Source organism: Leopardus geoffroyi, chromosome D4 (genome assembly GCF_018350155.1).
Source record: "Leopardus geoffroyi isolate Oge1 chromosome D4, O.geoffroyi_Oge1_pat1.0, whole genome shotgun sequence".
Taxonomy (NCBI): domain Eukaryota; kingdom Metazoa; phylum Chordata; class Mammalia; order Carnivora; family Felidae; genus Leopardus; species Leopardus geoffroyi.
The window spans coordinates 82,929,163-82,947,141 of NC_059342.1; the positions used below are offsets into that span (position 1 = coordinate 82,929,163).

General features: G+C 41.2%; 1 protein-coding gene across 15 annotated transcripts in view; it reads right to left on the reverse strand.

The window, feature by feature from the left end:
• DENND1A (DENN domain containing 1A) overlaps positions 1-17,979 on the reverse strand; it is a 512,085-nt gene that overhangs the window by 220,170 nt on the left and 273,936 nt on the right. For all 15 annotated transcript variants that reach the window (XM_045470412.1, XM_045470408.1, XM_045470411.1 and 12 more), the window contains one exon: positions 949-1,049. In XM_045470412.1, the coding sequence (XP_045326368.1) occupies positions 949-1,049 (101 nt within the window). The remainder of the gene's footprint in view (positions 1-948; positions 1,050-17,979) is intronic.

Genomic DNA, 17,979 nt, shown 5'->3' on the forward strand with positions numbered 1-17,979 from the left:
AGTCAGACACTCAACCAACTGAGCCACCCAGGTGCCCCCTAAATCATCTGTTCTTAAGTGACAGGGCTGTGATCCCTCAGTGGGTCCTTTCCTCCTGAAGCTCTTAATTTCTCTCAGGCGGTATTTTTTCCTATACGTGTACAGTGCTCCCTTATCAACGTCTGCTGACTTGAGCTGTCTGGAGACAATGTCTTCAGTAACATTACACCAGAGAAAGAAATTATTCGGAAGAAAAACAGATCCAAATCAGTTACAGACATACTCTTTTTTGGTAATCCGTGGAGGACAGATAGTGACAACGTATCCGCAGAAACATTTTGTGAGTGCCTACCATGAGTCAGGTTTTCTACATCATGTCCTTTATTCTGCTGTATCATTTATCTTCATATATTATTTATGGCACAACTTCATTTTACAGATGAGGAGACAAAGTCTTAGGCTGAGCGACTCGCCCAAGGTGGCAGAGCGGACTCTAAGGCCGCGTGCCTTCCACTAAAATACATTTCCCCGAACAGCGAAACTCCCGTCAAAGAGGTGCAGAGGGCTTTGAGGTCTGGCTTGTGCTCCCCAACCACAGGCAGAGTGACTCCTACAGAATGTGCCAGGGTATGGCCGAAACGTGAAGACCTTGGGTACCTCAAGTGTTCTTCTCACCAGTCCCCAGTCCATCTTGGGGGGAAGAAATCACACCACTACTTGGTGCTTTGGTTTCCCCAAAGTGAGAAATGGGAAGTATGATCTACTGCCTTGAACTTTTAAGAATGCCTTCACATAGATGAGAACTGTTTGGAAACAAAAGGGCCATGTAATCGCATGGTCTAAAATCCATGTCATTTTCCAGTTACTATTTCTAGTTTAGTCACCAGCTGCATCACAAGTTACAGACCTAACATCCTCATCAGTTCCTAGAGAAGGAACAGCAGAGGACAGGGGGAGTAGCAGCCTTACCAGCAGTAGTCCAACAGGTGTGGAGGAAGGACGGGGATGTACACGTGCTGCCAGAACATGGGGTAGAGCATCGCGGCAGACCCGTGGATGCAGGCAGTCAACTGCAACAGAAGCAAATCAAAGAATCAGAGCTAAAAAATCACAGTGAGGGGGCACCCGGGCGGCTCAGTGTTTTAAGTATCCGACTTCAGCTCGGGTCACGATCTTGTGGATCTTGAATCTGAGCCCCGCATCGGGCTCTCTGCTATCAGCGCGGATACTTTATCCACCCCCCCTTCCCCTCCCCAACTCATTCTCTCTTCGTGTGTGTGTGTGTGTGTGTGTGTGTGTGTGTGTGTGTGTCTCTTTCTCAAACATTTAAAGAAAATCAAAGTAAGGAGATGCTGTCACTGGAGTTGAGCAATAAAATTAAATACACAATTTTCAACATATTTAAAATTGTAAGCTAATCCAATCACTCTAATTCAAATTTAGTAAGAGCTTGCTTTTCAAAAGAAATCCCCCACCTGCCCCGATTATGAGGCTAATGCACAATGGACAGTAAAAGTTTTAGAAAATGGAGAAAAGGGATAAAAGAAAATAAAAGTCTTCACCATCTGAAAATAACTTGACATTTTGGGGTATTACATACATTGGCACTTTTATTTCCTTTTCTAATAAAATTAGGATTACTGTAAATACAGTGCTCGTTTACCTTTTTTTTAAGTTTATGTTTATTTGCTGGCATTTTCCCATGTCCTCAAATATTCTTAGAAAACATTATCTTCTAATGACACTCAGTGAATTTCCCAAACTACATTTAACTACTCTCCCACCATTATGTTATATAATCAGATCATGTCCATACTTTTTTTTTTTTTTAATTTATTTATTTGAGACAGAGAGCCTGAGCAGGGGAGGGGCAGAGACAGAGAGAGGGAGAGAGAGAATCCCAAGCAGACTCCATGCTGGTAGCACAGAGCCTGATGCAGGGCTCAGTCCCACGAACTAATGAGATCATGACCTGAGCTGAATCAAGAGTCAGGCGCTTAACAGATTGAGCCACTCAGTCTGCCCCATATCAATACTTTTTATACATGGTTCCTAAATATAGGATTCAGAGACAAAGGTTATAAATATTTTAAGGCACTTAATAACTATAATATAATAAATGTAATAATGTAATAAAGAATGGAGTCTCTTTGCACTCCCATAGCCATGTACTAGACTGTTCTCTCCATACTTCACCAGCACTAAGAACGTAGTCAAGTTAGTAGCTTTGAAAGTGTATCTATCTGGATTTTCTTCTTATTCCTCTGATCATGACTAAGGCTTAACCTCTTGTCACTGTTTTTGGTAATATTTCTTAGGTAAATGGTCTGTTCGCATTCTTAGTATTTTGAGCATTAGTATTTTGAAAAAGTAATTTACAAGCAAACACTGGATATACAAAGGATACTAATCCTTTGTAACATTCCTGAAAATAATTTATCCTTCTGTAATTTCCTTTGCACTTCTGGGGGAAGAGAAGGCTTAAATAATTACACAGACAAATCTTTTCCTTCATGATGGTTTCTACTGCTGTTATACTAAGAAAGTCCTCCAAATTCTTCCCCAGTATTTAACTCTTTGATCCATCTGGAATTAATTTAGGTTTAAGGATGGAGGTGAGAATTTATTTTTTCCACATAGTTAATCAATTGCCCCAACACTGTTTATTGACTAATCCTTCCGCTCCGTCTTCTTTTGACATATTCCTTCTTTTTCTTAAGAGCTAGACACATCATATGAGGATTTGAGAGAATTAAAAATTAGGGACAAAGATATAATGGAATAAAATTGCTACAAAATTCAATATAGAAGGAAAAAACCCAACACCTTTGGAGATATGGCTATGAAGCGACAAAAGCCAACAACACATGTTTCTTTCTGCCTTTCTTCTTTAATGTTTCTTTGGTTTCTGGGAAGCCTGTTCCCATGAGGACTTTGCTTCTTTTGGAAGCTGTTAACTGGCCTTTGCTGACAGAAGGACATTTACGTGGCGAAAGAGTGACGTGCCAAGGCCCAGTTAAAAGAATCCCAGAGGTTAGTGTAACATGAACAGCTTTAAATTGGATATTCTGCTGATGTTTCACAGTTGTGAGAGCTGTGTATTAAATCCAGGGCCGCTACTTTCTCCCCCGCCTCCTTTTCCCTCCAGACCCTGTTCTTTAAATCAGGTACATGTCATGAACAGGAGCTGATCCAGCAAGCTCTCAAGAGCTGTTCCCAGCGACTCCGCCAAGGCTTGTAGGTTTAATCCATCCCTTCTCAACCCATTTCAGTAGGATTCCATATAAAGAAGGCTGTCACATTTTACATGACTAATCTCTTCAGGGTTAGAAGAGATGAAAAATCTTTGCTCGTGTCGTATGAATGGAAAATGAACAAACTTCACTCCAACTGCACCCTGAAGTCAGGCCGGAGGGCTACCCTGGCTTTGGGCCCCAGCTCTTCCTGCCCATACTTCAACCAGCTGCCAAAGTACTCATCCTAAAATGCAGGTCCGGTCATGTAACATCCTACTTGGAGTCTTTGGGGGCACGTCTGGAGCAGGCCTGTCTCCATCAACTTTCAGTCTACCTGTAGAGCAGTTCCATGGTCTTTACTGCCTTCTCCAACTTTATCCTTTGAATAAATCATTTCAGACTTAGGAGTAGCTATGTACTCCTTTCCTGGATCTGTGCCCCTAGCAAACTCCTCCTCTTCTGGGTCTCTGCGAAAGCACTACATTCCCCTCACGGCTCTCCTGGGTGTAAGCCCCCATTATTAATGGGACTAGACCTGTCTGCATATTTGTCCTCTCACTGTAAGGCCCAGAAAGACCATGTCTCTCTTCTTCCCCATGTTCTCTCAGTGGCACAGCACAGATGGAGGTGGAAGTTAATGCAATGTTTCTTCCATAAATAAAAAAACAATTCCAACTTAAAATATATTCACAATATAAAGATAGTGGCCTGGCTTTCAACTATCGGACCGACATTTCCATGAGTCTCACAGACTGGGGTATATGACTCAAATTCCAAAACAATAAGGGCAAGCCCAGACACACAAATACGCCACTTTTGGGAAATCGTGTCAATGGATTCATTCATCCAATCATTCAACAAATGTCTATTCTATAACTCTGCAACACATCAAATAAGTAAGTAAAAGCCCTTCAAAATCTATAAGGTGACATACAAACATAAGATGTCCTCATCACACGAATTCACTTGTAATTCTCTTTGAAAAAGTCATTCAATAGAATGTTCCTGGTTGAGATAGAACTTGATTCCCTGCCTCTCTTTAGCTTAAGTTGGTTTGAGTCAAAATCCTATTTCAAGCAATAAAGTGGCAGAGATCTTAGCTCCAGACAATGTTCTTTTCATGTCTCCTTTTCCTTAAAAAAACAAAAAACAAAAACCCTAAAAGCTAAATGTCAAGATTTTAAAATTACCTATCTCTCATAAAAATCAAATTTTTAAGGTGTTTCATCATCTTCTTCATTGGGAGTTTTCTAAAGGCCAAATCTCTGCAATTGAAGTAAAATGCATTTACCCATTTGATTACGAAAACAAACAGGAAAACTGTTGGACTCTTTTCCAAAACACTAAGTGGCAAAACAATGTACATCGTTACTTAGGAATAGTGGTGAGGCAACCACAAGAAAAGTGTTGGGATTTATCAGAGCTTCATCAGAAATAACATTATATCCCATAAATTATCATCAGCCACTTAATTTAAAAACACCTCTAAGGCCAACTCCATTTTTAAAACTAAGGTTCCTAAAAGCCTATGCTCATTCCTTACAGAATACAAAATTTTAAAGTAATGGAAGTATACAATTTGGATTATAGGCAACAAAGGGGCATTGTGAATATTTAATTGAAGTGCAAGTTGAAGAAAATGATCCTATCAAAATCTCACTCAGTGGGAGAATAGAAAGATAGTATGTGTAAAATTTGCCCAAAGTCATTAGTCACAATGAATATTCATCAGAAGCCAATTATCAATCCCATTTAATGACACCCCAAAAGATTTTGCCCTGAAGCAGCTGAATAGTCTAAGACTCCAGACAAAACTAGACAAATTATACAGCCAACAGCCAGTCTAGCCAGGACACAGATTGTAAAGTAAACCACTGGTGGGTTTCTAGACGCACTTTTAGTAAATTCTGTCCTCAATTAAAGGTGCACAAGGTCAGTTCTATCTTGGAGCTTTCTGTATGGCTCCATTAGTTTTCTCTGAGGCAAAGGGAGAGAAAGAAAGAAGGCAATAGGGATAGGACATGGAGAGTGATCAATGATAGAGCTGGAAAAATCAGAGAGAGAGAGAGAGAGAGAGAGAGAGAGAGAGAGAGAGAGAGAGAGTGTGTGTGTGTGTGTGTGTGTGTGTGTGTGTGTGTGTAAAGATTCCTAATGGCAGCTCGGCAGTTCAACATGAAACAAAAGTAAGACTCTCTCCATGGAAAGAAAAAAAAAAAAGGAATCCCAACAATGTTATGTGCCAGGTACCATGTTGGGGATTTTAGGATATTGCAAAGTATTGTTTAAGAAGTGTGCAAGTTTACATACATATACAGTCATCACCACATTTCAGGTACGGAAACAGCCTCAAAGGTGAAATAGCTTGCCCAAAGCCACACAGCTCATAAGTGACAGAACTGGGACTCACATCCAGGTCTGTCAGGCTATAACAGCCGCTGTGTTTCCACAACATGTAAGTTAACTAAAAAAATTTCTGAGTGTCTACCCTGTGTCTACACATCATACTGAGGATTCTGAGTTAGGCAAGATACTGTTCCTATCAGTATGGCCACGTTATGTAGAAATACATTTGCTGTGCTGTTAGATGACCAAATCATCTGGTAAAGTGCCAATTAACAGAAAATAATCATTTTTTTTTAAATTTTTTTTTTCAAAGTTTATTTATTTTTGGGACAGAGAGAGACAGAGCATGAACGGGGGAGGGGCAGAGAGAGAGGGAGACACAGAATCGGAAACAGGCTCCAGGCTCTGAGCCATCAGCCCAGAGCCCGACGCGGGGCTCGAACTCACGGACCGTGAGATCGTGACCTGGCTGAAGTCAGACGCTTAACCGACTGCGCCACCCAGGCGCCCCAGAAAATAATCATTTTTAAAACAAACACAGATGTGATAATTTCCTGGGGATTAGTGATACTTAACTAAAGTGTTATACTGTCTTCAATCCACTGGAAATTCTAGACAGTGGCATAATGATTGTTGGTCAAATGGAAAGGCTTATACCCCAATCTGGCACACCTATTTGAAAGCCCGGCTTTCTGTCATGTTCCCTTTCATATACTTCCATGGAGCTTCCATTAACTCTTTTTGATCTGAGCAAGCTGCTTCCTCTCCTGGGTCTCAATTTCACCTACATGGAAAACGAGAAGTTGGACTCTGTAATCTCTGTGCCCTCTTCCAGCTCTGACAATTTCTGATCTAGAGGAACTGCCATCCTTTGACGTGAAGAATGTGCCCCCCTTGCCCCAGCTCACCTTCCTCAGCTATACTGACTAAGCTATGACTGACTAAGTAAAACAGGGTCTGTCTCAAAGCTAGTCTTGCTTTTTCGTGTCTACAGTTATAGGGGTCCACCTGGAATTCATGTGCTACCTCAGAACCACTGCAGCCTTATCACCTGACTGTGGAGGGCACAGCCTTCCTCTGTGCTTGACCCCCAACACTCTGGATATCTCAGAGGTAGATGATCTTAGGAGACCAGGGGCGTGAAACCAAAGATGTGAGTTCCTCAAGGGCAGAGACCACATTGGATTTCCCTTCCTCTTCTCTTACTATGCTGGACACAGAGCAGGTGCTGAGCAAATGCTGGGGAACGTTAGGATGCCTTCAGCTTCACATCATGAGGAACGGCAGTCAAAATTACCACCATTTAACAAATTGTAATTGCTTAAGAGATCACAATTAAAGTTGCACATCTCTAAAAGGTATTGAGATTCTGAGTTCCAAAGGCTGACAGACAATCAGATGGGCACAGTCACTCTTCACAGCCTAGAACTCAGGAAAGATCAAACTGACACCTGCTTCATCACGGGGTTAGTCAGAGGCAGCATCTGGATCTCCCCTCTGAAGCCAAACACCAGGAAATTGATTACAAACGAACAAACACAGAGTACAGAAAGAATACCAGATTTGTAACTTTAAAGATAGGTCATTTTTAAGTCGACTCATTTCAACCAAGAACTTTCCAAAGCAGGACAGTTGCAGAAAATGTTGTATGCCTTGTAGAAGTTGTCAGCTCTCTCAGCTTGAGAACTAGATTCTTCTGTTTAATTATAAACCACCTTTGTAGTCATCAGGAAATAAACGGTGCCGTGAATCAAATAGTGTTGTGGATTTCGTTTGTTTTTGATTTTTACTTATTCTCAAATAGAAAACCCACAATGAAATCAACAAAAAGGTTTTTTGCAGGGACTATGAAAGCTAATCTACTCAACCCTTCCAAGGGTATAAGAAAAACCTTTCATTACAAACGGTTCAGCTATGATCACATTGTGTTTACTATATTTAGTGAGGGAAGAGTTGGCTTTTAAGAAACTATCAAAGATGCTTTAACATAAAGACAACTTATAAGGCCTCAGAAATCAAAGACCTTCAGCTGGTCTAGACAGATGCCAGACATGTGCGTGGAAAGAGGGAAAAGAGCAAAGAAAGTCCTGCTTTTCTTAGAAACCAAAATGTAATGCTTCTTTATTTTATTTTATGTTTTTGCAGGGGGGTGGAGACAATCTTTCTTCCAGTAGTTTCTCTTTTAGTTGGATGGAACTCATCCTACCTCTTGTTTTCCACTATCCTCTGGGGAAAGGAAAAAAAAAAAAAAATCCAACCCACCAACATGGAATCAAGCAGAGCGCGTTCCTCTGAGAGCAGGAGCAGCCAGTCAAGAGGAAGCTTTCTCAGGCGATGCCCTGCTTAACTACTTCTGGCTCCCATTTTTGTTTTTTTTTAAAGCTATCTACTAGGTAAAGTAATTAGAGTAAGTTATTAGCCAGGATGATAAGCTTTTGTGTCAAGATTTGACACTTCAAAATATCAAAGCAGCTAAAACTGCCAGAGTAAAGCTCTAGCTTCCAAAGCAGGGGCAGAAGCTATGGTATGGTAAACTATTATGTCAATAGGCCCCTAGCACCAAGAGTGAGGAAAGTGAAAGAGAAAAAGGCAGTTACATGGGGATTGATAATTCATTTAAACACAGGGACAGCAAGGTGCTGTCTTCCATTCTGTGCCTGATGGACATGAGTAACTACGGAGTCAGGCCACAGCCTGAAGATTCCTCCAACCACGCAACCATTGTCAATGGATCCAAGCTGGCACTCAAAAAGAAATGTGCCGCCTCAATTCTTGGGTAAGTGGATATTAACAGTTCTTTGAAAATATTCCTAAGCTCTTCATTTATGTTTAGCCAATTTACACTAATGCTCTAATAAAGGATCACATTTTTTTAAAAAGAAAGATGGTGTAACTGAACCTGGAATCATGAGTACCCATCTCTCAGGTAGCCATACGTGAAGAAACTGAGGAAACCTCAGGTAGTGGGAGTTACTAGATATGAAGGCATGAGGGGGTGGGGAGAATCGCCCCTGTAGCATTTTTTCAGGCAAATCCAACCTTAGAAAGTACCAGTCAACTCAGATAGATTGAAGCCATGCTCTAGCCACCACGACCACTTCCTCTGTATTCACTACCGCCAAGCACTGTACTAAGTGTTTCTATATACTCATCTCATCTTCCTAATACCACTGTAAGGTGGGTAGCCGCAGTGTCCCCACTTTACAGATGAGGAAACTAAGGTGACTACATACTTAAGGAGCTTGTGCAAGGTCACAGAGCTAGTGCCAGAGCTAGGATATGAACTTAGGGAGTCTAGCTCTGGAGCCTGTGCTCTTAGCTCACAGGAAACTGCCTCTGTGCTAGGATCTGTATTAATCTGACAATTACTGAGAATCCACTATGTGTACAAGCCATGCCCTCAAGCAATTCAAAATAGAGAGAGAAAGATCAAAATGCCAACAATCAACTTCAACACAAAGGCATTATGAAAGAGGTGCTATGATAGAGGTTCAAGTGTGTTAGCCTATGAAGAAGGAATCATTAATTCTGCCTGGGGCAAGAATGAGGTCTACTTCAGAGAGAGAGAGAGAGAGAGAGAGAGAGAGAGACAGAGACAGAGAGAGACAGAGAAATCAGAGCCTGGTAGGATGCAGACAGGAAGCTGCTAGACCTCTCCCTGGGAGCCTGGTCATGTGGTAACACCGGGTCAAGTAAATAGAGCAACTTTTTAGGCCACTCAATCTCTATGTAGTCATGACTGTGGAGACTTGAACAAGAAATGACAATTTAGTCAATGACTAAGTGACTAATGAGAAGTGGGTAGATATGGAAAACCTCATGAGTTGCCATGACTATCCTCTGTTGCCTAGATTCATTCAATATCTACTATTACCGTTTATACAAATTAAATCCTCACAACACTTCCAGGATCTCTACAGCCTTCTTTACTTCTAAAAGTCAAATCAGAGTTGGCTGCCCTTTGGAGCCCACTTATTTCTGCTGACTGGGCAGTATGTAGCCAGCACTGGGCAGCGTGCTTTCATATCTACGACCACTGAATTCTTTCAACAACCCTAAGGTGGGTGTTACTACTGTCCCCATTTTTATTTTATTTCTTTAAAGTTTATTTGAGAGAGACAGAGAGCGCTCAGGGTGGGGGCAAGGGCAGAGACAGGGAGAGAGGGAGAATGCTCTGTCTGTGTGGTCAGTGCACAAAGCCTGATGTGGGGCTCAAACCCACAAACCATGAGATCATGACCTCAGCCGAGATCAAGCCGAGATTAAACGCTCAACTGCATGAGCCACCCAGGCGCTCCAATACTATCCCCATTTTTAAAAGAAAAGGACAGAAAGATTCAGAAAAATCAAGTAAGTGGCCCAAGACCAGATGGGTAGGCAGGATTAAGTACACAGGTAGGAACTGAACATCACCATCCTGATTTGAAGTCTGGTACTCTCTCATCCAGCCCTGCTGTCCTTTTTCTTGGGAAAAGATCACCAGCACGCTGGCTGAATCATCTAGCTGGCAGACTACATAGCTATCAAGATAGCAAAAGAGAAAAATATGTGAGTTTTCATAAGATCTGTAGCAACCCAACAGCACAGCCTAATCTCGCATCAGGCTCTAGCTCAAAGTGACCACACTTTCAGCCTACAGACACCGCAAGAAATCAGGACTCCTTGTTCTTGCTGACTTAGCACCTGGTAGGCGCTCAAATTTCTTTAACAACTTCAATATGACATCTGCCAACATGGGTGCCATTTAGGGCTTTTCAAGCATATTAAGATACCAATGACTTGAATACGTTACCCATTAGTGCTTTGGGGTAGAGATTTGGTTCAGAAGAGGCATAATAAAAAATAAGCTATAATCAGTCCTATAACCTAAAGAATATACTATTTCACAAATTGACCACACCACTAAAATTCTCTGCTGTGCTCTCAATGCAATGGCTGGAAAGAAATATCACCTCTCTAGGTCTCCTTTATACACATGCACCCCAAATCACAACCGTGGAATGCATCGGCAACCAACATTACTGACAGCTTAAATAGGTTATACTTAGCTGTGTCCTATCCTAGACTCACTAGTGCCAAAATCAAAGCTCTCCTAAAGAGAAACATGGAAACAAAGAATTTTTTAGTGCTAGTCTATACTCACATCTTCTAAACAAACTTAATCGGCCTCCATTATGCAGTCTCAAAATGAAAATTAGTCTAATGAGGCAAAATAACAGTATTCAAAGAAAAAATATTGTTTTTGTCTTAGAGAACAGTCTATTCACTGTTTCCGAATCTGGCTGTGTATCAATCATTTAAGGAACATTAAAAAAAAAAAAAATAGACTTTTGTGATTTCATGCTAGACCTTACGGACCAGAATGTCTGGAGATGGTGGCCAAAAAACTGAATTTTTAGATGAGTACTCTGGGCCATTTTAACACAAATAACCCACGGATGAGCATTTGGGAATCACTAGCAATCTGAATCCTGTATCTCGTCTAAAGCAGGTGCTTGATGCTTACTGAAGCAATGGGAGCAGAAGCAGGAGAGGTACAGCAAGAACTAGTTAGGGATACCAGGGTTGGTTGAATCACAGCAATTTTGTTTTTTTAATATTTTCTTATTTTTGAAAAAGAGAGCGTGAGCCAGGGAGGGGCAGAGAGAGAGGGAGACACAGAATCCAGCAGGCTCCAGGCTCTGAGCTGTCAGCACAGAGCCTGAAGCAGGGCTTGAACTCAAGAGCCGTGAGATCATGACCTGAAGCCAAGTCAGAAGCTTAACCGACTGAGCCACCCCGGCGCCCCGGAATCACAGCAATTTTTCAAGTCTCACAAATTAAACGGTTGATTCTATATTACGTAGCCTCTGTAACATCTCCAGGTTCTTCTTTCTAGTTACAGCTCAACATGAACAGGAGAAAACCAATGCACACGTAATTAAATGAAGAACACAGTTCAAAAAGCAGGTAATTGTATTTACGTTTCAAAACCAGAGAAAAACCCACATAAAGAAAACATACCAATCTTTTCTCTCCTACTTCCTGCCAGTGGAAGTTCCTTTCATTTCTAAGTTTTTAATATTCTCTGAGCCACAATAAAATTTTATGTGATGAAGATTAGAGAGGCTACGCTGTTTGAGAGTTTGGCTGCAGAGTCTGTATTTCACGCCACTTCATTACATTTTGTTAAGGATTTCCCTCTTCACCAAGAGGATTAGTTTTCTTCTCACTTCTTTGAATACTCTTCTTAGGTTGTTAGCGTGAACTAGGTTAATCTCTCTTTTTTTAACGTATAAAAGATGAACAAACAAAATGTTCGATTTTATTTTATTTTTTAAATAGAACACTAAATTTAGTCTTAGAATTCTCTGTTTGGTAAGTTTCCAGTTACAAGGTCTTGGCTTCCCTTGAGCACAGTTTGAAACAAAATAATGCAGTTTGTTCCTACGGCTGGAACATGCAGAGTGGAGTGTGCAGGCAGAGAGGGCCTGGCTCCGGTCCAGTATTTCCAACCTTCTTAAACTGCCACTCTCCTCTCTGCTTCAAGAGCTGCAGATAAGCAAACAGGATTAGTTATTTCTAGGCCAGGAGAGCTAGGAAAGCTTTACACCCATCATTCGGGTACCCGTCCCATGACACAGGCTGGCATAGTCAGGAATAGGTGGAGTTCATCAGGAAAGGAGCGAAAATGAAGCCAAATCTGAAAAAACAGCCTCGTGCACAAACTGGCCCTCTTAGGTGACGAGACCAGGTGGCACCAAGGTAAATGGATGCTGTTAGCGGGAGTGGGTGGGATGGGACTGGGGCAAGGTTGGGAAGGTACCCGTCTCTGCACACCTACGACACTAAGTATCACTCACCCACGTCCTCCACCGCTACACTTAGGAAGAAACTGACAGGGAGAAGACATTTGGGGGTTTTTCTCCCCTAAATGAGGTACTATCAGAAAAGTAACCATTCTTTTCATAGTTGTGAGTACTACACAAATAATTAGATGTGGAGGCTCAATTAATTAGGTGATGGTCTTGTCACTAAACTGTGCTTCCTTCCTTAGAAATTGTTTTAAAAAACGTCTGCTGAGGGGTGCCTGGGTGGCTCAGTCGGTTAAGCGCCTGACTTCAGCTCAGGTCACGATCTCACGTTTCGTGAGTTCGAGCCCCGCACTGGGCTCTGTGCTGATAGCTTGGAGCCTAGAGCCTGCTTTGGATTCTGTGTCTCCCTCCCTCTCTGACCTTCCCCTGCTCACGTTCTCTCTCTCTCTCTCCCAAAAATAAATAAACATTAAAAACAAGTCCGCTGAATAAAACAAACTAATTAATTAAAACAAATAAAATACTTTCCTTTAGAAAGTAAATATGCCTTTGTCATCATTTACTGGATATTCTCGGTTTACAAAACTTCTTGCACTACCCCTAAATTATAGAAGGAGCGATTAGGGCCAAGATGCCCAGGGGCTGACAGGAACTGCAGTAATAGAGGCCAGAAGCCACAGTGAATTGGGGAAGATACAGCCCAGGGACCCACCAAGGCCGCGCTCAGGGCTGGGGTGAGGCTAGGGGACAGGTGAACGTAACAACCACACACACAGTGGGTTCAATCTGAGCAGTGCTCATGGGCGAGTGCGCCAGTTAGAAATTCACGTATCGCCCTTCTTTTTCCCTGGTGCAGGGTGGGGCCGGGCATATAGCAAGTGCTTACAAAATCTGAAATAAAATGTTCTGAATGTGCATTCAAAGGTGATGGGTTTCCATCCCATCTCTGCTGGCAGAGACAAGCATCTTAGACAAGGCACTGCAACCTTCCCAGGGCCAGATACTCTCATCTGCAAAGGGAGAAGAGAACCAACCAACTAGCTCCTAGGGTTGCTGCAAAAACTAATGAACACACACACACAGGATTAGCACAATGCCCAGCACATCATAGGTGGTTGAAAAAGGTTAACTTAGAAGAATTTTAACAGGGTGTGAGGGAGAACTGGGGACCTCCCTTATAAAACACAGGGGTATGAATCTGAATGAGGGCGTTCTACACACTTAGTCCACTGATGCGGTCAACACACCTCTTTGGCAGGCTTGGAACGATTTACAAGCTACACAAGAAGTTCCTCTAATTACTATACAATCAGGGACTTATTTTTTACCCAAACCAGTATTAACCAGCTCCATCAGCCACCTTATCCTTCGGACTGGGCTCAGACTATTTCTTTGGCTCTCTAGGAGAATTCTCAAATTCCCTCAGTGGGAGGATATTTTAACAATGTGCCTCTGGCTCCTTTGACAGTTCCCATGGCTAGGGTTCTGATAATAGTTTGAGGTGACACCCAATAAACATACCTGATCCCCAAGGCAAGCGCTGTGAAGGGACTATGAGTCATTTGTATGTGTCATCCTCCTGGCTGTTTCTCCCTTTCCTGAAGCCACACTGCATCCTAAGGCCCTAAGGTCCTAGGACCTAACCTTGGTCAGTTCACTTCATGTCTCTGAGGGGATGAACCATTCTGTGAAATGGGGAGAATACTGATCTTCCAGGACTCTTCTTGGAATTACAGGACACCATGTCCATAAAGGTCTTGTCTTAGACCGACCTGCTATCCGTAAGACTTACAAAAAATAATAAAAAAAAAAAAGCACCAGGAGTTAAATTCAGATATAAAAATCTGGAAGAAAAATGGGGCCTTTGTGCCAGAAGAGATCACACTGAAGTATTTACATTAGAGAACAAGATTTAGGTAAGCCTTCCCTATTTATCATTTATAAAGGAAAACAATCAATATGCATTAACTGAGCAAAGAGAACAAAAACTCACATTTTTCTTATATAGAGTATCACATTATTGACCAAGAAAAGCCCGAAATGAGTATTACTTGACTCTGAACTAAATATTGCTGGGTTCACCTCTATTGACACAGTCATCTATATAGAAAATGGCACTCTGGAGTGTTCGACAGTTTTCATCTTTCAGATGCTTGATGGTCCTGAGGAGGATCAAGCCTACATCTTATCAAACAAAATTGAGAAAAATGTGGTTTGCCAAGGTAATGATAGGCCACATCTTGGTTTATCAAGAGAGGGCCATCAGAAACCTCAGGCAAGAGGGGCACCTGGGTGGCTCAGTTGGTTAAGCATCCCACTTCGGCTCAGGTCATGATCTCACGGTCTGTGAGTTCGAGCCCCGTGTCGGACTCTGTGCTGACAGCTCAGAGCCTGGAACCTGCTTCAGATTCTGTGTCTCCCTCTCTCTACCCCTCTCCTGCTCATGCTCTGTGTCTCTCTCTCAAAAACAAATAAACATTAAAAAAAAAAAAAAAAAGAAGAAGAAGAAACCTCAGGCTATTAAAACAACCTTTGCATTCCCCGTGTCATTGAAAAGACAATGAAAAGTCACTACTAAGGAAATAAAAGGCAACAGTTAGAAAACTTTAGGGGCACCTGGCTGGCTCAGCTGGAACAGCAGGCAACTCTTGGTCTCAGGGTCATGAGTTCAAGCCCTACTTTGGGCACAGAGATTACTTAAGTAAATAAAACTTAAAAAAAAAAAAAACGCTTTAAATTCTGAAGTTGGAGAAGTACAAAGGCTTGGATAAAATTGATGTCTGCTCACCTACTGTATCCCTGGAGAAATTACACATCGGGATGCTGTTGACCACATGTGAGATATAAGAAGAACCACCCCCTTCTTCCTAAAGAGGTTTCTACTATGAATCAGTAAAATTCAGAAGTTATTTAAAAATCAACTGTTTTTAAACAAAAAGTTTAAGTCAAAGTGATACATGTGTATAGCCTTAAAACAAAACTACAAAAAGCTCAAAAAAAAGTCCTTAACCTTAATTCCTAGTATTCACATTCAACACAGTATTTATCTATTTCTAAATAATGATTTCCTTATTTTAAACAGTATTTTACTTCCCACTATAGATGTTATTAACTTCTTATAAATATATATATTTATATATGTAATATATATTTATACACACACACACACACACACACACACACACACACACACACACACACACACTATAGGCCAGACTCCATTCTAAGGACTCTGTAAGCACTAATTCATTTCAATTTTACTTGATATGAGGTCATCGGTGCCCTGAACAAAGCGGTTTCAGTGGAAAGGATGGGGCTAAATCCTAACAGCAGACTGGGGAGAGGGGAGGGGAAGAATTAGACACTTAATAGAAGTAACTCTCAAGGAATTTTGTTCTAAAAAGGAGAATAAAAATGGGATAAAGGGGATGTGGAAGTTTTCTTTTGAGGTTTGGGAGCTATTCCACCATATCAGCAAGTTCCTAAGAATAGCCAACAGAGAAGCAAACAGACACATCAGAGAGGAGCTCAATGTCAGAGGAATTCTCTTAAGGTAGTAAGAAGGAACCTTAGCATCACCTTCCGAATAAGGCATTCTTTGACCATCGACCTAAAAATGCAATGCCTTACCCTTCCCATTCAGTCTCCTTCTTCATTTTATTATACTCCTTAGTATTAATCATTAGCTACCGTACTATATATTTAACTTAGTTTACTGAAGGTCTACCTACTAGAACGTAAACTTCGTGAGGACAGGGATTTTTGCCTGTTGTATCCCCACTGCCTTAAAATGGGGCCATGAAAAATACCAGTTGAATGAAGTCAGGTGGATCAGCAGAGTGGTTGGCCCTCAAGAGAACTGATGGTGTATCCACAACCGAGAAGGCAGAGTGGAGGAACAGGGACCTCAGGAGGTTAATGAGGTATGGTAGCGACTTCCATTAGATACACACGGAATTTCAGGTGAGAAATCATTTTCCCCCGAGAAGCACCACATACTGCTGCACCATCTTCTGGGTTCTAGAACTGCCCCTGCCAAATCTCATGCAATTTTAATTCTTAACCTTTGCATAAGAACTGCTTTGTCTCTATCTCTGTGTTGTAACATTTCACGATGAAGGGGCTTGGTATCTTCTTTTTCAACTTTTCAAAAATTCTGAAATATATATACATATAAAATTATGTATATCATATAATCAACGTAAAAAAAAATCTTTTTAAGTTTATTCGCTTTTGAGAGACAGAGTGAGAGTGGGAGAGAGGCAGAGAGAGGGAGACACAGAAACCAAAGCAGGCTCCAGACTCCCAGCTGTCAGCACAGAGCTCAACGCAGGGCTCAAACCCATGAACTGTGAGATCATGACCTGAGCCAAAGTTGGACGCTTAATCGACTGAGCCACTCAGGTGCTCCCATATAATCAACTTTAAAAAAAAAAAAAAAAAAAAACTTAAGAATCTGAAATCCAGCACCCTGGCTTCATGGTTGGCAAACTACAGCCTGAAGGCCAAGTCTGTCCTGCCTATTTTTGTAAATAAAGTTTTGCTGGAACACAGGCTCTCCCACTAGTTTACGGATTGTAAACTATAAGGTTGTAGTCCAGTAATTACAAGACCGTTTGGATTACAAAGCCATATTTACTATTGGATGCCTGACAGAATAGTTTGCTGATTCCCTAACCAAGCTCAAGACAGAAAACAATACTGTTGATGTCCCTTGTATGCCTCTTTCTGACTATACTGTTTTCACTCCTTTTGAGGAAACTGCTACCTAAATTTTGTGTTATCATATCTTTTGCCCCCATACAGTTTGTATGTATCCCTAAGTAATATCCCTTTTAATTTCTCTTACTTGAATTTTATGTGAATGAAACCATACTGTATATTCTTCAGTAGCTTCTTTCACTCAAAAGTCTGTATTAGAGACCTAATCATGTTGGTAGTTTAGTTCTTTTTCAGTGATAACAGGACTCCATTGTATGACTATACCATAAATTATCTGTTCTCTGTTGGTGGTCATGCAGCCTCTGTCCAGGTTTAAAAAACAAAAGCAAAAGACCCAATGCTGCTATGAACATACTTGTACATGAACCCCACTATAAATGACCAATGAGTGTGTGTAGGTAGGTGTATGCACACACACATGCATGCACATATACACACACACAAACACGCACAATTCTACCCAGGGATGGAAGTGCTGAGTTTTGAGTGTATGCAAATAATTGTGCCACATACTTTTCAGAGTAGTTCGTGAATTCCCCAATGCAATTTCGATAGAACACTTGACTTTATCAGACATCGCATTTTTGCAAACCTAGTATTTTAATCATTGTAATTTTAATTTGCTTGTCTATGATTACTAAGGCAGTTGAGCATCTTTCCACATATTTTATTAGCCATTTTCTTCTGTGAAATGCTGATTTGTGCTTTTGGCCAATGTTTCCATTGATAGACTTGTCTTCTGCTTTTCAACTGCAGTAGTTCTTTATATATTTCAGATATTAATACTCTGTCAGTTGTTACATATGGCAAATATCTCAACTCCAGCTTGTGATGTGTCTTTTCATTCTCTGAATATTTTTTAATGAACGCACTTTCCCAATTTTAATCTTTTCCTTTATACAATG